The 22,471-nt window shown below is 41.0% G+C and overlaps 4 protein-coding genes across 4 annotated transcripts in view; 2 read left to right on the top strand and 2 right to left on the bottom strand.

Annotated features, from left to right (window-relative positions):
* LOC110059432 (uncharacterized) overlaps nt 1-22,471 on the top strand; it is a 439,844-nt gene that overhangs the window by 236,347 nt on the left and 181,026 nt on the right. The window lies entirely within an intron of this gene.
* On the top strand, nt 5,782-7,672 carry LOC149102467 (uncharacterized). The gene is made up of 2 exons (XM_089274575.1): nt 5,782-5,856; nt 7,189-7,672. Exons 1-2 carry the CDS (start codon nt 5,782-5,784, stop codon nt 7,657-7,659), a joined length of 546 nt encoding a protein of 181 aa, XP_089130701.1. The 3' UTR covers nt 7,660-7,672.
* On the bottom strand, nt 12,261-15,224 carry LOC149102466 (uncharacterized). The gene is made up of 2 exons (XM_089275520.1): nt 14,814-15,224; nt 12,261-13,678 (listed from the first exon to the last, which is right to left on the bottom strand). The coding sequence occupies exons 1-2, from the start codon at nt 14,826-14,828 to the stop codon at nt 13,262-13,264; spliced, it is 432 nt and encodes a 143-aa protein (XP_089131646.1). The 5' UTR covers nt 14,829-15,224; the 3' UTR covers nt 12,261-13,261.
* Nucleotides 16,332-20,882, bottom strand: LOC149102465 (uncharacterized). Its single transcript, XM_089274574.1, has 3 exons — nt 18,107-20,882; nt 17,178-17,317; nt 16,332-16,481 (listed from the first exon to the last, which is right to left on the bottom strand). Exons 1-3 carry the CDS (start codon nt 20,643-20,645, stop codon nt 16,332-16,334), a joined length of 2,829 nt encoding a protein of 942 aa, XP_089130700.1. The 5' UTR covers nt 20,646-20,882.

Genomic DNA, 22,471 nt, shown 5'->3' with positions numbered 1-22,471 from the left:
TATCCCGGAGGGATAACCATGGCGAGATTTTAAGGTTAACTTGGGCTGAAAATTGAATTATGAATACAAATATGTACGTAAATTGGTCTGAAAACTGTAACAATATTAAATTCTAGAGACGAGTTTCACCTCCCGTTTAATACTCTCTATGCGCATGAAAGAAAAGGAATCTCTGTGTTGCTTTATTCTCTCGGTTATTACTTTACACACTGTACTTTACCGAGCTCAACTGAGGGAATTTACTAGCCTACATCGTACAGCTGCGGCCCCATGCATGCGTCCCCACTGGGGGCAATAAGGATTGACTGAATGATGACATCGTACAGCTCGTATCATCAGGAGCAGAGTTCATTGAATTCTTGTTTTCAACTTACTTAAGTAGTTTATTTGTGAATTTCTCATATGCATATAAGTATACGTTTGAAAGGATTCTGAACGCTTTCTTGATAATACTTTAATTTGTTACCACAGTAGGGGATTTCTGCCCAAAAGCCACCACATTTCTGGAGTTCAATTTCTACTCCTTATCTTATCCACACAGGCTCTTGTTCGTCTCGGCTAGTCTTAATTGCAGGTCTTGCTCAGTAGCAACCTCAGTTAAACGACTAGCCTTCACCTATGGCCGCATTATCCCTCATAATTACAGCTGCAGATTGGCAACGGAAGACGCTTGAAAAATACTGATCAATACTGTGAGTTTCATTGTGAGTTAATATGGTAGAGTTAATTTATAGGTCTAAATGAACCTGCAGCTATAATGCTGCTGGACTTTAATTTTGCCATACGATGGGTGACCCAGGGCGATGGGTGTTGGGTCTCCCTGTCCCCTTTTCACTTTTCAGTCTTTCGACCACATATCGTCGCGAGCGTTCTGTTTTCTCTCCGATTTACTTTGCCTCTACTCCGGCCACACTTCAGACCCTCTTCGGCTTGTTTTCGTGCTGCTGTCTTTGGCTTCAGCGTCATGTCCTGCTTTGCTGTTTCCTTTATTGATTCTTATTCTTAACGTTTCGGAAAGGCCTATAATGACAAATAGAGTTTATTTTGAAAAATAAGAACTACACAAAGACAAGCAACGTTCGGATGTGGTCTTTACATCCTTATGACGCCATTTGAGAGTGATGTCACAGTTACATTTTCGTTTGTTGTCTTGAACATTGCGGTGTGTCCGATATCAATAAATGAACGTCAATAGGTTTTGTTATAATGAGAAAATGAAGAACGTGCAAAAGTCCACGATCGGCGTCTTCAACGTGATATGAGCCCATAAACAGCTAATGTAACCTCCGTAATAATAACAATAACTCAGAGATGGGAAAAAAGCAAAAAATGTTTCGATATGGTCATGTCGCAACTGTGAAGTGATCTGTTAATGACGTTAAGATGATAACACTGAGGCTTAAGCTAGGGACGAAATCAGGTTTTTTTATTAGGTGTTTTATTGTGTAGCATCGCTTCATATTTTTTACGTCTGATGCTGTATTTTGACGAGCCTATATGGGGAAAACAAACAAACAAGCAAACAAACAAAAGTTAAACAAAAAGAAAACGATACAATCAACGTTAAAATACAAAAAACGATACTACACCCACGACCCAATTGATGTTAGATCGTATACAGTAGCAAAGAAAGAAACAGATTAATTGAAATTAAATTTTTAACTCAGTTTCGTTTTCATGGCAACGAAATGAAGAATTTAACGTAGGCGAAATACCAGAAGATATTTGCACTCGGTTCTGATATTATTTGTACTCGTAGTCACTGAGGGCACAATAAGATAGAACTTGTTATTACTAGACAGATTGAAGTGATTTAGAGATTTCCGTCCTGTAATAACACAATAACTAATTCTTGCTGTAAATGTTTAGCTCCTGTATATAGAAGAGACACCCATAGGTGTTGACATACCTTCATGGCTGATGTAAAGGAAAGACACAAACGAGTTTGAGAGAACTCCAACTTAGTTTTATGTGAACCTGGAGAGGAACAAAAGACTTACGAGTTCTCCCAGACTTTCTCCAGTCATTCGCTATCAGCAACAAAACATCATTTAAAAAAATAGCCCGCTTCTTTACTAAAAAGAATGTTAGATGGCGTAACTGTGACACCATAGCCTTACTCACGTACAGGATCATAGACTGATCAGCATAGTAAGTCAATGAAATAAAAATAACTAAACACATTATTGATTAATGCCAAAAGAAGAACGCACCAACGTTACTAGGTTATATTTTACGACTAAGAATTTCAGTAAGCTGTAGATATAACAGAATGGAAACGATTTTCATGACAAACGACTTCCCGTTGTACGTGGACAGATTGAGTTGTCATTGGAATAGAAACAAAAGTTTTATAAGCACTTCTCTTATAAAATAGCCTGACATTGTCAGTGATGAAGGAATCAGTTAAGCAAAGAGTCACCAAAACTTCCCTGACTTGAACTTTTCGATTTCTCTGTTTTTTTATGTCTGGTTCAGAATTTTGAGAGAAAACTGCAATTATAAAGTGCTATATTGGCGAATGACTTTGTCAGTCGGTTTCTTAATCATGCGCGACTTGTTTTCCCCTATACATAATGCCAAGTTGTATGGTCGATCTACGTCACAGTTCAATACTTTCCATGTCGTCCGAGCTCAGGGGGCCATAGCATTAAATGATCCACGAAAATGTCCAAAACACATAGACTTTTTGTATACCGTTCCGTTTGAGGGAACCCAAATCATGTTTTCTCACTGCCTAAGAACAGTCTGTTTGAAACTGTAAGGCACTGACGTCGACTTGCTTGCAGTAAAAAGTTCTTGTTTTCTCTTTAAAATGTATAGGTTTTAATATTTCATGAGAGAAGTATTTTCAGCATTTCGTAATATTTCCTAGTCTCATCCCCCTGTAAGGGATTCAATTTACTTAACAGTTTTATTATTACCTTATATTTAGCTATACACGGCAATATTGTTAACTGTCAGTTTAATAACATTTAACAGTTTTCATATAAGCACCGTTTCAGAAGTGAGTTTCGGTAAGACCTCCTTCTCACGATGTTTTAAGGCACGCAGGTCACGTATTATAGACTCTGCTGATTTCAAGTCTTGATAGCAGCGACTGAGTTTTTATCTCTTCAATGGAGTATTTTCAGCTTCCAAACATACTTTTGGAAAGTTTCTTTTATTTCATGTTGTTTTATCCTAATTCCTCTGTACTCCAAGATTTGTAAAAAAGGTAACTCTCATTCCTTGCCTCGGCACTGTTTACAACTTAATGCTGACGTACTCAGTGTCAGTCAGGCGTGTAAGAGATTGCCGGGGACACATTAGATTCGCCAGCCCTGGATGAGGCAATAGCACTTCTGTTTGCATCATTTTGGACCATTTGTTGTAAGCAAAATACGTGCACCGCTCCTGTGCCCTTTTCTTTAACCGATTTTCGGGAAAGGAAACATTATCGTTATCTTGGGTCATAAACTGGTATTGATTATGCTTCCGGGTACGTGCTGTTCTTTCTCACTACAAAACGGTCGAATAACGAGTTCCGTTTCCCATTTGGTAGAAAGGGAAGTAGACACGTTTTTTTACTTCTTTATGTATTCAGTTTATGAGGTTTGGCGATAAACACGGCATTCGGGCAAAGTGTCTATCACGCACCCGACTCACCATAAAAGAGAACTTTTGAGCAAGATCCTTGAGGAACACGATCAATAATTTAACTTTCTTCTTTGTTAAGTCAGTGTGCGTGGGTTGATCAGTATGCATTTTATATTGGCCGTCAACTCACGCCAGAAACGTTATCCAAAACGTTTCAATTTTTTTTCCGTGTTTTCCGCGACTAAAGCCGCTTCCGTGGACAGCAGTTTTGTTCTGATGCATGATATTGCTGTGACGAACCTTCAGTGTAACGTTCTTTCTCAGTGAATATGGCAGTCTGGTTGTAATCGGAAAAATGTTGATTGTAATTCAACCGCACTCGAATGGTAATCGAAGTTATGGAGTGGAGAGGCTTTGTCGGGTGACGGCACATTAATTAGTTAGCCTGAGGGAACGAGCCACAGGAGACTCACAGGAGAGGGTTTACATAAGTAGTTGTATTCTCTACAAACGTTCTCAGTCAAATGTTTACATCAACCTAAAGGCGGTCATTGTTTTTATTTCATTCCGAAAATTAATCCCAGCAAATGCAATGATATGTGTCATAATTTACCTTTTTGCGTGGTCTCCTGCAAAACCAATATGTTGTCCAATGTGAGTTGTAAAACCTTGCGCCGGATACCGAAGCCATATAGCACATTCATGGTTAAGAGAATTACGTCATATGTTACATGCACTATCTATATTATACTGCATTAAAGAAAATAAAACTATCCAAGTGTATACTGTGTTAATAAGAGTTGTCCCTGGATGTTTAGTTATTGCCGTTATAAAGCGGAAAATTCTGTGATACAATGTATAACATTAGCATAAACAATTTTAGTTAAGAAGGACCGAGCAGAGCCTTACTCGTTCACTGCCGAAGCGTGTCTGCTCTGATGGGATATTTATATGTTCTTCATTTTGAGTGTGGAGTGCGGTGTTTTGTCAAACAAAGTTCTTGTCGTGCTAAATATTTGATATACGTCACAGTAAATTGTCTCCACGCCGTCGTTGCATAGCAAAGAATACCACTCAACCTGTTTTAACAAGATTATTTAAATAAATAATGCACGAATTTGAAATCTTTAAAACACAAACAGTCCGTGGACCGTTCCGTTTGAATGGGCAAGTCATTATTTCTTACATACCTAGAATACTTAGCTATTTTTGCCAGTTTGAAAAGCTGACGTTTCGAGCCTTAGAGCTTCATCAGAGCAAGAATGAACAGTCCGTCTTGAACTGAAAGGAACCTGACTTGTTCGCAATAAAACCTTTTGATCTTCCCCATGCATGATACAAGCTTTAATACTATGTAGCATAAAATCTTTTGAAGTTTAGTTTATGTATGTCTTTTCTTTCTAGAAATGATCTCATCGCTGGCCTGCTCAAGTTAAGCATCAGTTCTACTTGGTGCGAAACGGATTCTTTATCTATTATTTTTCAACTGATACAATGCACAATTGAATCTTCATACATGAATTTTTTGTTGGCTAAACGACACCTAAAATTTACCTCTCACCTTAGTATAGATTTTAAAGAACGTTTTCCAGGATTTTCATCTACGTATTGGTTTGTATTCAGCTTCCTTATATGATCTTTTACACGTATTACACAGTTTTATTTTTACCCCTATTTTACTGAACACTATAATTTTTATTATCGGAGCTATTGAATACGAACCCACGATTACGATCAACAAAATTGAAAGGAAAAACTTTTTAAAAATATAGCTTTCAGTCATCGTCTCAGCGCACACACTCAGTCAAAGTCAAATATCCCCTTTACATTGTGTTTTTAAAAACACTAAGGTTTTCATGCAATACGATATTTAAAGAACAGCTCTCGGTTAGTTAATTTTTCGAAGCACTGGATGAGGCAATAGGACTGCTGTTTGCATCATTGTTTCTTTCTGCAAGCAAGACCTGGCCTGTTTCTGTTTCATTTTCGTTTTTCAGGACTAATACAATTTCTGAGTCGAGAATAGTGTAACTACCGTTCATTACGCTTCGGCGCTCAGGCCGTCTCACGAATCGAAACTACGTAGATTGTCAAATAGAAAAGTAAAATGGTCGAATGACGTATTCTCTTAACTTCGTTAGAGACTGCTCTTTTCACTCTTTAGATATTCCCCTGTACATTTGCAATTAGTGTTCAATCATGATGGCACAAAGAGATTGTTGGGAAAAGCTAGCGGCGTTCATTACTCCACCAGACTATGACAAGGGCGGTGTTCAGGCAAGATATTCAAGCAGCACGACCATTAGTTTTAACATTGTTCTCTTTTTAACATTGCGTACACTGATCGGTATTCACTTTGTTTTGCGTAGCCATAAAGTCACGTCATCAATGCACGCCACAAAAGATTTTATTGGACAAGAAGTTCAATCACAGAGATTACTAATTTTCTTCTTGTCTGCGTGGGTTGTTGTATATGTTCCCAAGAGAAAGTGCCTACCTAACTACAGCACAGACAACTTTACACGTCTTGGGGGAAACCCCTATATTCTTTTGTTAGCTCACATTTACCGAGGTTTTTCTAACTTAGCCAGTGTTTAGTTACCTACTTCTAAATGAATACCCAGCGTCGATAAGTTTTGACCCTCACAACAACTAATTTGGAACTTTATGATCATCAAGAAGTGTTGAAAGTTGCTTTCCTACATTTTTCAGAGCTTCGATAGCTTTGTTCACTAGTAGTACATCGCGTGGGTGCTGATGGCCGACAAATTTCTTTGTGTCTTCAACTGACTCGTTTTGGCCTGTTCCAGGCTCTTGGTCCGTGAGTTTTATTTTCAGTGTCTCTATAGTTACTGTACATGTTCCTGTCGGTTCAAAATATGCTGACCAAGTGAATATTATGTTTAGAAAAAAAGTGATGATTCGAAAATAACAAGGGAAAAACGAGTAGAGGAGTGAGTTCTACATCATGCAATATCAGGGAGATGGAAACTATAAATTTGGAAACTATAACTGTAACTTAAGACAGTTGACAGTTGACCTGTTTGACCAGAGCAATTGAAACACGGTATCAATCCACCACAATTTGAATCAGCCGATCAAGAGGACAATGTTTAAATCTATATATTTCAGGGTAAGTTCATGTTTGCTGTGAACTATTTGTACTTAAACGGCTGCTAATTTCAGCCATGTTACTTACGCCTGCCGACTCAGCATAGCAATTGTTCTTTGCACCCTATCTATAAAATCGAGATCTTTGCCGTAAAGCTGGGCAAACTTGACTTCGTTTCAATATTGAAATGGCCCTGTTGTTTATATGTCCTTGCTGATTTCGTCGGGTCCATTTAATGACCCACATTGAGAAACTGTGACGAAGATAAGATAACTAACAAAACTGGTGCGCCCAGTTTGCAATACAAACGACGACGTTTTTCTTTCCAAGCTAGATCAAAAAGCTCTCAAGCGCAGTCATCCTTTTCCAGCGTTTTTGACACGAGAACAGAAAAGTGTCAGTCGAGGCTAGAGAACCACTGACGCTGTAAAAGTAATAAATTAAGAGATAAGTGACCGTAAAACGATTTTCAATATCACGTTATTCAAATTTCGCAGGTTGTTTTGGGGCTTTTTCTCATATCCTTCAGTTTGTCTCTGAAAAGCGAATGTCGCAACGGGAGAGCTCGAAGTTTAGCCAACTGTCTAAAGATGGGCGTACGACAACAAGCAAACGTATCATCTAACGATGTGCTTCGCTTCATACACAACCATCATTACATGATTGTGCCTCAGTCGAATCCCCCACAACGAATCCCACCAATGTTGAAAGCACCAAGCAGGAAGACGAGAAACGTTGGTACTTCAGGTAAGCAGAATACTCTCAAATGCCCATTCGAAATTGATGTCATCGACTACAAAGACGAAACCGTTCCCAGATACTTGAGCGCTGCCAAATGTCCAGAATGCAACATTCACTGTAAACCGGTGATGTACACACATAAGGTGCTATTCAAGAAATGCAAGAACTATTGGATGTGGACGCAGAAGACATTACCAGTCGCCTTTGTTTGGGTCTTGGATGACTAAGCACTGAGGCATCACGTACAGTTTCGACGCAGCAAGAGGGATTTTTCCCGCCCTTGTTTCATTTAACTGTAAATCCTGTATATCCCGTTGTAACTAGAGATCATGACGTTTGTATTATATTTTCCTATGTTAACTTTTTTCAAAATATGATTGAATTCCCTATAGGCTTGTAAATGTTGCTAAACCATTTTTTTTTCTACTTATAAAATTAATTTGTTATTAATTTATCTGACTCATTTTTCTACCGTAAAAACTCCGATCTGAAGCCTAATAGTCCAAAACATTAGTGACACGTTTTCTTCAGTCTACATACAAGTTAAGTTTCTTATTTCCTGAATTATTTTCTCGATACAAAATTATGGTATGAAGAGCATTATATAGCTAAACATTTGTCAGATGCTTTTAATTCTGCTTTGCAATTGTAGTGGATTTCATTATGTAACATACTGTTCTTGTCGAGAGCATGCAATTGTTTAATTAGTACTTATTATCGTACAATGTTGATTGTTGATACTTAAACACAATATTGTTAATGTACATCGCGAACAAAGATTTTGTTAAGGTGTATATGTAATTAATTGTAAATGTGCAAAATTTGTGAATAGCAAGAACTTTTCCGTTCTCTTTGTTGATCGAGTAGTCCAGAGAGGTTATTGTAAATTTGCAGCATTTGAATGTTTAAAATGAATCAAGTAGAATTTGCATAATAAAAAAACTTGACAAAATCGAATTGTTTATTGTCTTAAGTTGTGCTTATACCAGTGACAACAATTATTTTGAGCACTCATAGTTGTGGCAGGCGCCGTAGTATGACGGACCGGGAGGTAAAAGGTAAGGCAAAGTTAAACTTTATTTAGCCAGGGTGGCCCATTCAGCGACGAGGCTGAATCGAATTCGCGCCTTTAAAATATGTTTCTTCTTGCCTTTTGCATGTTCCTCAGCGAGCAATCCACCTTGGAGTAACTTGGAGAAACTTAATGACTCTAACGTCTATATTATCAGTTGCGGCCTGGGCCTAACATTGTCTCAACTTTGACGAATAGCACTGCGCGTGTCTTGTTATGTTTCGCTCAATGTGGACGAGTTGTACGAGTGTGACGATTTGTTTTGCTTTCTGATTTACTGTTTCGTTCTCGAACAAAGCACATTTGAAAGTAAAGCCAAGTGAAATAAAAAAAAACTAAGTAGATAGTAGGACACGGTATGATGTGATTAAAAATGTCAAGAGGAAAAGCGAGCGACTTTTAACAGTGCAGCTACCTAGGAACGATAACCACTGATGAATTGTCACTCGACAGCCTTCGTTAATCACTCAAGCTAGGTTTCCGCATAATAGCGTATAATAAAATGGAGATGATAGAAATGGTCAGGAATGTGTGAGACGCGGCTAGAAATTGGCAGTCGGTCATTGCATCCTCGGCTTCTTGTTTTACTTCACTGAGAGAACGCAGGCTATGATATTTTTTCTTTTAGGAGATTGTCAATGGTCAAAGCTAACACGTCAATCGCATCAAAAGGAGTAAAGTAGTATGGCCTGTTATGGACATTGACCGGCTTGACTCTATAACAAATTTTGCCGAGACAATATTAAGGGACGTAATAAAGTACATTCATTCTCGTGGTCCCGTCAACAATTGAATGCGGACGTTTCACGATAATGAAAACGCAACAAATGTTCTCCGTTCACACTACGCCGGAGGATTTAAAACGGCAACAATCACCAGCTATTTATCATGTATATACTTTCTGCCAAGTTTTAATATAATTTAAGTTAATTTAGTATGCACGATCCCAAAGGCTACTAAGCTTAAATCTTTTATCGTGATTAAATAAAGTTTTAGCTGTCTATCTGTCTCTCTGTCTGTCTGTATTTTTGATTTGTGTTTGAGGAAAATTCAAATTCCTTCGTTTTGAAGAGCTTTTTCGAAAGGCTTGGTTCTTGTGACGTATTACTGAAGACGGTAGGCCTAACCGCAGAAATGAAGCTCTGTTTTTAAATTCCTCCGGCCGCGGCGTAGACGGGGCCTGAGCCTTTCCAGACGGCGACTAATATCTACAAGAGTCGTAAAAAGTTTAAGTATCAAGCCTACGCCGATCAAGGAACTTTACAGATAGCGTGAGTCTTGCCTGTTTACCGCAATAACAAACAAAGAAACTAGCTAATTAATGAAAAAGGACGCACTTCAATTTAATCTTCAGTTAATAAGCTGGCACAGCTGAAAGTCAAAGATAGTAAGCATGCAAGGTGTCTGATTCTGTGAGTGTTTCAGATTGTTTTTTTATTACATCTGGCTAAATGAGATGCAAAGGTATAACCAGCCCGTTTCCTCCCTGTTTCATGACGTAGTGTAATTGAAATAGGGCTTTATGTTAGCTCTCAGCATACAAATGATCTCCCAGTAAATTTGTTTGATTGTCGCTCAATCGAAACCTGGTTCCTCAAGCAATAGTACGTGGTGTGCACTTAACCGGTCACAATTGATAGAACACCCACTGGAAGTCCTTTACTTTTAACATGGCGATATTAAGAAAGCTTTGATCATGACCTTGGGATTCACTGTATTCAAGACGAACGAGGAAGTAATTAACTCTCTTATTCCCACCCCAAAGCGACCTCCTTCCATGTTTTCCTTGACTTTTACAAACCAAATATTGATCATGAACACAATAAAATCGGATAAAAGAATCGGGATATTTAACACAAGAATAATTTTAGATTTACCCGGGCTTATTCACTATTCATGTTACTTCGTTGAGTATCCTCTTTATCCGATTGCATGTTGTTTGCCTTACCTTAATTACTCAGGCCTCGTATCGCAATATTAAATAATACTTTATAAGTATTGAACACAATAAAAACGGATAAAAGAATCGGGATATTTAACACAAGAGTAAGTTTAAATAAATTCATTTACTATTCATGTAGCTTTTTTTGAGTATCCTCTTCATCCGATTGCATGTTGTTTGCCTTACCTTCGAAGTTCTGTTCGCGTAGATTCTTGATTTTTATCGACATCTGAGGTGTCCAGTCGTTTCAGCTTAAAGTTTGTCGTTAAATCATGTAATATATCAAACACGAAAGACCGTGTTTGACCACATTTCCAAACACCGAGAAGAAAGTATATATTTTTGACGAACTTCGAGGTGTTTGGAAATGTGGCCAAACACTGTTTTGAGTGTTTGATATATCTTCCAATCGAAACTAAAACTAAGGAGAAAACGGTGAAATAAAATCGTAAAAATCTATGCTAATTAAGATCAGATAACCAAATACCGTCACGGTCATGATTTCCATTGTTTAAACTTGATGAATTATTAATCAGTTTGAGAAAGTTTTGTCACTGTTTTCGTAGTCAAAACTCGCATATGGCTCATTTGATATCTCGAGAGGGCTAGCTTTTAAGCTATAGGATTCGTGGACCGACCGGTTTCTGAAACAGTCGACATCCTTTGTATATGATTGGACCGTATTGGTGTGATTCTTTCCAAAGCTTTCTTCACAAAACACATCATTCTGCAACTTATGTTGCACACGATTACCAAGCTGTTGCAAATCTCATCCCCAGTTTTCGCGCTCTCCGATAGGAACTCTCGGCACTATGACCCCCCGTTTGTGACCCAAGAAGAACAGCCTGCATTTTAAGACTCGTGCTTTTCTATGGAAGACCGAGTAGAAAAAAAATCCCAACATGGTGTTGAAGACTTTCTACTACCTGAAAGAAAACTTAAGGTAGATGATTGAAAGCAATTTTAGTAGCTTTCATTTGATATGTGTTGTTAATTAGACTGGATTTTTACCATTCTGGTTCTCCGTTTCCCCCCTCTGCTTCATTTGAGATGATATACCAAACGCGGGAGACAGTGTCTCATCACATTTACAAGTACATCCAAGTTCCGGCGCCAAAAATACTCCGATGTGCGTATTTTCAACTCTTTTCTGATTTGGAAATGTGGTAAAACACAGTCTCTCGTGTTTGATATATTACTTAAACTTAGGCATTAGTCTTGGAGTGATAGTAGCTATTCATAGTTGCCGACGTCTGTTTGTGTTAGTGACTCAAAATTAAAGTTGTATTTATGTATAATCACCACATGGCAGAAATGACTGGCCAATTTTTGTGGTTTGTAGTCTGTCGTCAGTAATCTCTCTAAGTTTTAACTACTCCGGTCTCGTACTTAATTTCGGTTTGTTATCACTTCTTTGGTGATTTTCTACCTTAGGAAACTATTATTTTGAAGTTTCCTTTCATTTAAAGTTATTACCTCAGAAAAATGAACGTTTAAGAGTTACCGGAATGCAACTCCGACCAAACTCTTTCCAGAGAGCTTTTGCCTTGGTGTCTAAGGCTTGCGTGGCTTGCAATTTGGGAGTTTCTTTTTAGGTTATTAACTGAAGACTGCTGAAATCCTACGAATCAGTAGAGACCTCCCTGCAAACAATTTCAAAGTTTTCAAAAAAATCTACGTGAGGATACGGCAAGCTCAGAGCTCAACCATCTGCTAAAATTGAAAATGAGGAACGTTTTTCCACATGAAGTTTCTTTTGCCAATATAACCCTGCTGTATCAATATGCCATGTTTCGACCCTTACAACTAATAACGATAGGAAAATCAACAATTTCAATTTATTATTTGTCAGATCAAAAGCGTTTTCACATGACGGTCGGCACTACTCTCTTATTGGAGTTCACAAAGAAAAAATGTCTCTTCTCTGAGAAATGATTTAATTTCTTTGTGGAAACGTTTTGTCTTGTCTGGGAACGCCAACAAGGTCGCCATAACAAAACTCCTACGACTATTACCGCTGTGCCAGCCACGAAGGGTAAACGTTGAAAGTACATGTCAGGTAGTCTTTGTTTACAATATTTGCTCTTTAGTCTCTGCTCGAGCTACAAAAATGTCAACTCTGGATATTGAAATGGTAGGTCACGATTAACTGTCCCAAGAAATCTGAGCCTAACGTACAACTTCTTTTTGTATGACGCGGGTTTAAAAACTCAAGATTTTACCTAAGAATTCATCGCTCGCTTTTACCACCCAGAAATTTTGCAGTTTTTGCCAGCCAATATATTTTTTTCAGTATTACACGCCAAAAGCAATATTACCAATTACTGATAAGTTTCATGCGTCTTTAATATTTAGAGTCACTTAGTTACGGTATTCACCATGATGCCTTCTCATCGCAAAGTCGTTTGCTAACGAGGCATCATATAAACAAACCCGTCAACAAAGATTCTCCACAATAGAAGAGATATTTTAGGAATAGTCTTCGGACGTTTGCACATATATGTGGTAGGCGTTGTCACTCCGTTTGATTTCATTGTTGAAAGTAGCTTGAAATGATCAATTACCTTTAATTTAACCACGTTGTAATAACTAAATCCAGTGCAGTAAATGTTTTGCGGTAGTGATACGAGTGTTGCTTTTCTTGTGTGAAAATAACTATTGTTTGATAAAACTATTATGGTGGCGCGGCAATTACGCGTTATAGGCTCCTATCGTTTTGTTTGTTTTATTGTTATTACCAGATGGAAACATTGACGTAACGAAATGTTCAGCTAATACTGAGGCATAGCAAGCGGAAAGACTGAGCAAGGCTTTTTCATAGTTCTAAAACATAAGCAACCCGCACTTCATGTTCCTCCCACAACCAATAATTCTCGCATTTTCTGCGAAGCAGCTTCAGCGTGTAGGAGATGGGCTTGCAACGGACGTCACAACCACTGCAAGAAGCATTGCTCAAAAACCTTGGAACAGTGTCTACGAAATCTTTCACTTCCATTTTAAAGGGACATTTACCACTGTAAATAGCTCTTTTGCTAGGTCTCATTGCTCCTTGCTCTTCCGTTGGAGGGTTAGATTGAGGAATGATCATATAACCATGGCGACGAATGAACTTGAGAATGTGTTTTGGAGATGTTCTAGTAGAACTCAATTGGAGGCAGTCTGCTAAATTTCTCCAATTTTGCCGACCGCACAAAGTCGTTCCGACGAGGCAGCAGATCAGCATATTTAAGGCCTTACGAAAAGGAAAAGGGCAAAAATGTCAGTAAGTGAACTTCCTTTTACAAAGTATTTTATCCCTATCAGAAACGTTCTCACTTCATATCAAAATTTGCCTATTGTTATGGTTTGAATTTTTTAGGACAATGGTGTTATTTTTGGGTGTCTTCAGGGAGTTTATTGTCGGATATTCAAAATCGAGCTTGGCAAGCGCCGAGTCCCTACGAGAAATTTTCGGTCGAGCAATTTTCACTCAAGGGTATTATACTTCCTTAAAAGTAGGAGACGAAGGACGGCGCACGGGGGAGGGGACGGGAACAGCCGCGCCCAACTGGAAGGTCTCCCTGCTATTACAATCTACTTTTCCAATTTTTGCGTCCATAGTGACGTGTTTGATTTAGGAATTTTGCCCCTTGAAAATCTTCCGAAAAAAAAAGTCAGCTCACAGGTCAATATTATTCATTGCCTTCTCTTCGTCATAACATAAGGGCCTTTAAATTAGACCGCAGTCAATCGCATATCAGTTTCTGGACACATCGAGCACGATATAGTTATTCTTGTAAAGATTTACCTAGAATGGTTCAAGGCGTACTCTTACAGTGATTTAAGAAATGCGCTGTTTAGTAAACTAGTAATTGAGATGAGTGATTTCATTTCGAAATATTCATTGAGGTAAAAGAATGACGGATATGCAAGGTACTGTGAAACGTGCTGGCTAAGCTTTTTGGCGTTGTGTAAGAACCTTTCTCACATTATAACAACCGACTTAGGTCGACAATAGCCAAAATCTTGGGACATGCTAAAAGTTATTCCTTATTAAAATTGTATTGGAAGGTCAATTTTTTCGATTTTTATGAACATGACGAAACAACACTATACAGTAAGAATTGAGAAAGTCCTCAATGTTTGTTCCGTCCAAATTTTAATGAAATTCTCTTTACCATTGCAGCGATGTTGAGGAAGTGAACATGCCAGATTCGACATTAATTTCTTGTATAAAAAGAGTGTAATATATGCCTGAGTTCAGAAAGTGGTGACTCTATTGCCCAAGTAGGATTGCCTCAGAAACATACAAGATGAAACAGAGAAGCTGACAGTCTGGGATTTGGCCAAAAATGTTAAATATTACGTAAAAATGTACGACAACCTACCACAAGTTTGTACATTGAATTGCTGGCTCTGTGTTCCTCTCAAAAACGCTTTTTCCTTGTTGGTGTTTACTTGCGCCCAAGGGTATCTGATCTGCATGTGAGCGCATTCGTAGCTTTTATATCATGATACTATTTTCTGAAGTAGGTTTTTGCCTTTTTTGTTTTGCTGGCATAATGCTCACCTGATCGAAGCGCTATTAGCACTGGAGATTCAATACTGGTCCTGCACTTCTTGAGAGATGAAAACGGAACCGTACGATAAGCAGAACTCATTGCGGTAATGTGCTGCGTGTCTGTGACTGTGATATTTCGTGGTACAAGAGATTGTTCAAGGTCCAAAATAGCAATTTAATGAGTATGGATTTACAAGTGATTTTTCTGTTTTGTGGACGTTACTCAGCTTAATTTGACGTCATGATTTTTATACGCTATTTTGAGGCCGGATATTGAACCTCATCGAACGTACAAAATTACAAACGATGAGCCATGAATTTAGCGTGGGTTTTGTCTGTTAGAAAGAACCTGACTGTATTTGTATCTTTGTTTGTTATCAGTTAACAAGCAACTCTCAATAAATTCACAGCGGAGTGATAGTCGTGGTTTCTTCTTTTGAATTCTTGCGTGGCATTATATTTTACTTTATTATTTCGTATTTTATTTTATTTCGTTCGTCTAACATTTATATCAGAGCCAACAATTTTTATTCGTTAGTCTTCGTTCTTGTAGTATCGAAAATAGTAGTAAATGTACACATAAACAGTTTACATACAAACTTGACGGAAATAACATTATGCGACTTAAGATTGCGCCTTTCCATTGATTTAGATAAACAAAAAGACAAGTTACGTCACGAAAGCTCTGTTTAAGTTTGGGAATAAGAGCATGGAATTCAACATTCTCGTCCTCAGAGCCCACGATCCTTCTGGCCTGCGGCAGGGATCGAGAGCAGGCCAGAAGGATCGTGGGCTCTGGGGACGAAAATGGGAATTCAAGCACTTCACCTCTCGCGCCTTGGCGGGAAAATCTGATAAGTGGTTCTGTAAGAGCCGGCCATAATTAGAACTCTCATTCGACCTAAAATAGCATACAAAAATTTGATTTGCAATTGAACATAGATGTTAAAACTGTAGATATTTTCTTTCAGTCTGGGAGAAAGATGTTTGTCATGTATAAAGACGTCATCTCGGCTAGCACGGTAAGATAAGATAAGATAAGAACTTTATTAACGTGTCGAAGTCGCTAGCATACAATGTATACTAATTGGCGAAAGCTAACTACGATTACTTATCTAATAATAGTAAACAATAATAGTAAAAAAATAAACACCAGAGCTTTTCGGCTGTCAGACTACAGCCTTAAATGTTCAAAATTTGAAAAAAAGGATACAGATGTCCACAACATATAGGCGAGACTGTGAAAAGGAAAAATAACTAAGAAATATTATTGTAAAGGAAACTAACTGTTTTATTCAGAAGGAAATTGTATAGATTGGGTTGGGTTTCCTTGCTGAAAAACGTCTTACGGTGCAAAAACGCCAATATGGCCTTTCGTGAAATTGCTCCGTTGCGCATTCTCGCTGCCTCTCTTCTCGCTATGGTTTTTTATCGATCCATCGGCCGTGTCTCTCAAGTGCCAAATGCAAACATCGACATCACGAACTTCGTCAAGCTAGAACAGTGAGCAACCAGTTTGTGTTATGGCTCCAAAAAACAAAAGGAACCCGTACCTCTCATTCTTCTAGCAACCAATAATTCCAAAGGAAACGTTCTCACAAGTCTTATTTTGTTTATATTGTAAGACCCGGCATAGGTCAAGAAAAGAGACAGTAGTAAAGGTCGCTCATAGGGGCCGTAACCAATCAGGAGGCAGCGTATATCATTAAAAAAGGCTCTCGACCAATCAGATTGCAGCATTTTGCTCATTAGCATAAAAATGGGCGGGGGCCCTTTTTTCCTGAGCCTGCAGTGCGTCAGCAGTCTTTTGCACCATGTCATGCGCGTGTCCAAATAAGACGATAGACAGGAAATGAGTTTTCAAAGATGATTTTTTTTTTTATTGATTTTTTTTTATTGATTTTTTACAGGAAGTGAAAAATTACAATGGTGTGTATCCGTATGGAAACGACATGAAAGTGTCCGTGTCTACGACGCGTTTGTCGAAGACGAGTCCGTAGCGTTTGGTGTGTGTGATGACTTTGAGATGTTTGGTGGCTGGGTTTCTGTAGAAGAAGTTGGGGTTGACGACGGGGATGTTGCGTCGTTCACCGTCCTCGAGAGGTTGTTCGAGTTCGTCGAGGAGATTTTGTTTCATGACGTCATAGTTGAGTTGTCGTAATCCTCGTACATTGAGGGAGAAGCCACGCACCTTACAGCAGACTTTGCCTTGGTGGGTTTTGTACCCGTAATTCTTGGGTCCAGCGGAGGTGAAATCGATGATGTAATCACCGTCGTCGAGCTCGTTGGTCATCTCTCCGAGGTAATCGCCTAGCGGGACATCGGCTTGACCTGGTTTGTGAGAGTAGATGACGGAATCGGTGTCAAAGTAGAGGACTTGTTGTTTTAACAGTTCCAGGTAGCTGTATAATTTGAGTCGAGCCCAGCAGGTGGTGAAAGCGGCGATGAAGATGTTGATTTTTCCGTTGTCGGGTGTATTGTCTTTGAGCTCGGAGTAGACGACTTCTAGGGCTTCGTCGTTGACGATTCTGACTTGTTTTATCTCGTGGAAGTGATTGGAAACGAGTTCGAAGAGGTGCGCTGCGGTGTAGACGACTTCGGTGGTGGGTTTGTGTAGGTTTTCGCCGAACTTGCCCCAGAAGGAGTTGAGCATGAGTTTGGCGGTGGCTTTGCGTCCGGGATTTTTCTGGATCATGTCCGGATCGAGAGCGATGCCTTCTTTCTGTAGGTATTGTTGCACGTACCGTGTCTTGTCTTGGGGGGTGTGACACCAGTTCGGGTATCCGGCAGATTCCTGCTTGATTTTTAGCCAGGTGTTCACGTAATCGGCGAAGAGTCCTGTACGGCGTTGTCTTTCCGGGAAGTGGTAGACTTCGTGGATCTTGATGATCGTGTATCCCATGGCAACGGCTTTCTCGATTTCGGGGGTGCACCAGGTCCCTCGTAGCGTGCGTTGCTCGGCCGTGTGAGAGCATCGATGTGATTTCTCGAGGAGGGGTTTGTTCATTTCGTCTTCCACGCACGATCGGCAGAGTGGGAAGGTGAGTTTTTTCTCGTGCTGAAAAGGTAGAACGGGATGGTAAAGTTCGTGAGGTGGTAGTATGTCCACTTTGGCCGTACCGAAGTAGTGACGGATGTCTTGGTCGTCGGGATTGACGATGATTTGTGGATGTCCTATGGGGTATTTACTTCCCTTGTTGACCCACGGGTAGAGCGACGTCACGTCGATGTACTTGATTTGTTCTCCTTGAGCCACGTCGGCCTCGTGATGCAGTTTGACGGCGTTCGTGCGTCCCCCGAAGAAAGCGTCTCGGGGTTCGAGCGGTTGGACGATTTCGAACGTGTCTAGAAACTGGCTGAGAGCAGGGTTGGTTTTGACTTCTAGGTTCCAGTCGCATTCCCACTTGACGCATAGCTGGTAACCTTGACGACGGAGAAGGTCGTGTTTGCGGAGTGTGGCCTCGTAGACTTCCTGCAGGGTGCGATCGGCGTGATAGATGGGATATCGGTCGCGTTGGCGTGGGAAACAGCGAGGACATCCGTGCCATAGACATCCGTGGAATTCGTAGACGGTCCGAGTGGTCGGATCGTATCCGTCCACGAGCTGATTGGCTAGTCGGACTTCGCCGCCGTTTCGTACCGTGAGGATACGATCGCCTTGACTCGTGCGTGGCAACGAGTGTTCTTGCCAGGCTAGCCATTTCAGGGCTTCGACGGACTGATTGGATCGTGCGCCGTGCCATCCTCGCGGTGGTCTGGAGGCGATGGTGTCGAACGGGACTTGTTTCTTGCGCCAGAATCGATGGGAGGCGGAGGCGATGGTGAGGCATTTCTCCAGGGGGTCAAAGTCGGCTTTTTGTTGGAATTCTTGTCGGAACTTTCGACAACCCGCTTTGAGGAGTTTGACGTCCGACTCGCAGTAGGCTTCCATTTCTTCCCTTAGTACGAAATGGTAGTCGTTGTCGACTTTCTCTTGGTACCACTGTTCGAACTCGGCTTTCTTTTTGGCGGACATGCCGTCGGGATCGTACATGTCTCTCGGAGGCATGGGACCTTCGTACGCTTGGTTTTCTAGAGTGTTGAATTTGTGCGGGAAGAATCCTTTATGCAGTTCGGTGATTCCGAAGGTGGCGGGAAAGTTGGCCAGCGGGAACGGGAGAAAACAGAGGGAATCTTTGAAAGTCAGTCTGTCGGATTTCAGGGACAGTATCTTGGTGCCGACGGTGACTTGGCCGGTGACTTCTCGATGGTTGGCGTAACAGTGTTGCAGGATGAACATCCCGTCGTAGCCTTTGAGATTGTGAAAGATGACGATGACGTTCCGATCCTTATTGTCCTGGTCGACGGTGAGACCTTCGAGGTGATCGAACATGCGGGCGGTGCATTTGCGCCCGTAGAAGGAGTGACATATCTCGTCTTCGTCGCTTTCCAGACAGAGTAGAATGGGGGTCTGATTCCCTTCGGCGTCTGTGATGGCTTCGTAGTCGCAGTACACTTGAAGGGGCGGGTCTTTGTCTACAAAGACGCTCGTCTGGTCTGGATCGTTGGGTCCGGGTTCTTCGAAGGGTCGCCCGTTGACTTTGTCGCGGGGGACGCGTATCCTTTCGGGCTCGTCTTCGCCTTCGGGGATGCGTTTGATGTAACATCGGTGCGTCGGCAGATGGACTTGTTTTTCGCAGATGTGACATTCACCCCATTCGCACTTGTGACGGGGACATCTTCCTTGCTTGTTCTTGCGTTTGGAGTCGTAGACTTGGCAACACTTCTCGCACTTTTTGTGAGTGTTGCAGATGGAGTGTTCGTTGCCCCTCTGGACTTGCCGGTGAGCGTCGTAGCATGGGTAGCCGAAGAATTTTCTGTTACACGATGAACAGATCATGGTGGGTTCGGGAAACTTGCCTGGCGCTAGGGGTCGTTTTTTCTCGATGAAATCGGAGCAGTCTTTTCGTTTGCAGGCGGTGCACCATTGACCGAGGCAGGGATGATGACGATAGTCGTCGTGATCGTAGCCTCGATTGCATTCGTCGCAGAAGTAGGATCGGCTGAGGAATCCCTTGAACGAATTGCATCCGTCGTAGTGACCGTCTTCTTTGATGAGACGAATGATCTTGGTCGAGGGTTCGGGTCCCGCGTAGATGATCATGTGGGGTGGGTCGATGGACATGACTTTGATCTGGTAGCCAGGTAACGCTTTTTGAAATTGTTGCAGTTCGTGAATGCCGCAGGGTCCTTCGGGAACGTCGGCTCGACGGTGGAGGTCTTTGGCCAACCGCTCTTGGACAGGACAGCCCTGTTGGAGATTGCGGTAATCTTGGTCACGCGAATTCCCGTTCGCGTCTACCCGGGCTTTCATGGTGACGATGGCTCGGGCGCAGCAGAGAGTGTCTTTGTTTTTGATGGTCACGCGCGACCGTTTGACGATGTTCCGCACGGCGGCGCAACTCGGCCTGTATCGTTTTCCGTGCCCGCTGCCAGGACCTGGGGTACGTATGAAAGTGGTTTCCATGGTAAACGTGTCGTCGGGGGTGAATTCTTCGTTGGAGTTGAGTTTGGACGCGAGAGACTGGAGATAAGTGGTTAGTCTTTCACTCCCTTCTTCGAATTCTCGCACGGTGAAGGTGGTGGACTGAAAGGCGTGCGTGAAGGCACTGGACTGCATGGTGAAATGGACCGTGGAGTGGGGTGTCAGGGTAGGTTCCTGAGCGATTTGTTGCTCGATGGATCGTTGAAGGGCACGAGTCAATTCTTGGCCTAGATTGTCCTCGCGAGTCGCATCTCTGTGTTGTTTGAGCGTGGCTTCGTACCTTTGTTTGTGGAGGGCGTTTTTCCAGTTACGTCGAGCGCCTACGGGTCTTAATTCGAAGTCTAGGAGGGGTCTTGTATTGTTACCACCACCACCACCTCCAGTTTGGAGCATCGCTTGAGCGTCGTCGTCGTCGTCGAAGGGGAAGGCTTCGTCGTAGGTTCGTCTGTTCTGTGAAGACAGTAAGGAGACGAAAAAATGTCATCAACGTTGCTTTTTATTTTAAGGTAACCCATTATGATACATGAGCAATACGAGCGAAAAACTTCGATTTTTTTATTTTAGATGCATTATTTAATGCGTCTCTAATATTACTTCCTAGAACGGCTCTCTTTTTCTTTTGATGAATGTTGACATAATGTGCGTAGTAAGAATTGTAATAATGAGGATTATTTAATCTCCACGCTCTACAAACATATGGAAGACTTTTCTTCAGGCGTATTTCTATGTGTCCGTAACCCCAATGTCGTTTCAGTTCGCCATAATCTAAGATTTTCTTGTGAAGTTCGTTCAATAGTTTATTGTTCCTTCGATCGCGTATGCATTGCCAAGTTGCCAAGTCAAGCACGTAACACTTTAGTTCTTCTGGTAACTTATCCCAGTGACTCTGTAATAAAAAATTGGCGCATGATGTAATCTTGTAGTTCTGGAGGAAGCATATCCCAGTGGCTCTACGATGGTAAAAGCATTTTAGCCTCGTAGATTCTGTAATGGGCATCATCAAGTCCGTACCCTAGAAATACTTCGTATGTGTTGTGTCCGTATGTGCATAATCCGCACACGACCGTGTGCATATTTTTTTTTTTAATTCCTGGAACTTTCCCTTTGGGACAATGCTTTAGCAGACATGTCTCTAGCTTGACTTTGATTGGACCTAGCCCCCAGGCTGCACGTACATTTGCGAAGGTATGTATCTCGTTGCGCAGGGCTTTCCACCTATCACGATTGCGTATGTCTAAGAGAAACTGGACATCTCTGAGGTGAATGATGTATGACTGGATTTCAGGAGGTAGCCAATCCCAGTAACTCTATGAAAAAGATTAGGGTTAGAGTTCTAAAGAGGACTTTCTTACAGGGGTACACGTCATACTCACTGCTTCATATTGATCCATCAGTTGGTTCATCTCTTCATCGGTCACTGATTCATATTGATCCATCTGTTGGTTCATCTCCTCGTCGGTCAGCTCCTGTGCCATGGTTTCTTCTTTCCAGCGCTCGATACAAGTTCAAAACTCAGAGTGACTCGAACGGTTCGACTCGATTTTTTTTATACACACGGTATAATGGTGTCCAGTCTCCGACCGAGTGTGGGGTATATCCACCTATCCCCTGGGTCGGTGGTAACACGTGACTTGGTCTCGATCTCATGGATTGGCTATCGCCTTATTTGAACATACGCGTCACAACCTCGATTTCATATTTCTCCTTATTTGGACATGTTGCCCTTATTTGGGCATGGACGCTATGTTTTGCTACCAAAGGCACCACCTTGTTTTGCTACCAAAGGCACCACCTTGTTTATGCAAATCGAAAATACTGATTTTTTTTTTTTTTTTTTTTTTTTTTTTTTTTTTTTTTTTTTTTTTTGCGAGATTTTTTTGTTTTTTGTTTTTGTGAAGTTTAATTTATTTAAATTGTTTAAAAACTACTACAGTACAGTAGTAATGTTAGCGCGACCTATG

Source organism: Orbicella faveolata, unplaced genomic scaffold, assembly GCF_042242905.1.
Source record: "Orbicella faveolata isolate gen_17 unplaced genomic scaffold, um_ofav_v1 contig_36, whole genome shotgun sequence".
NCBI classification, from domain to species: domain Eukaryota; kingdom Metazoa; phylum Cnidaria; class Anthozoa; order Scleractinia; family Merulinidae; genus Orbicella; species Orbicella faveolata.
Note: the sequence above shows the minus strand (reverse complement) of the source record. Positions and strands in the feature narration are given on the sequence as shown.

Excerpts from the sequence above, each read along its gene's own strand:
- LOC149102467 (XM_089274575.1), top strand. The coding sequence starts at position 5,782 with ATGGCACAAAGAGATTGTTGGGAAAAGCTAGCGGCGTTCATTACTCCA. Across the intron at positions 5,857-7,188 it reads ATGACAAGGGCGGTGTTCAG|GTTGTTTTGGGGCTTTTTCT; the intron begins GCAAGATATTCA and ends CAAATTTCGCAG.
- LOC149102465 (XM_089274574.1), bottom strand. The coding sequence starts at position 20,645 with ATGCAGTCCAGTGCCTTCACGCACGCCTTTCAGTCCACCACCTTCACC. Across the intron at positions 17,318-18,106 it reads AGACATCCGTCACTACTTCG|GTCAAGCCGATGTCCCGCTA; the intron begins GTACGGCCAAAG and ends CTCACAAACCAG. Across the intron at positions 16,482-17,177 it reads AAGGCAAAGTCTGCTGTAAG|CTTGACGAAGTTCGTGATGT; the intron begins GTGCGTGGCTTC and ends TCACTGTTCTAG.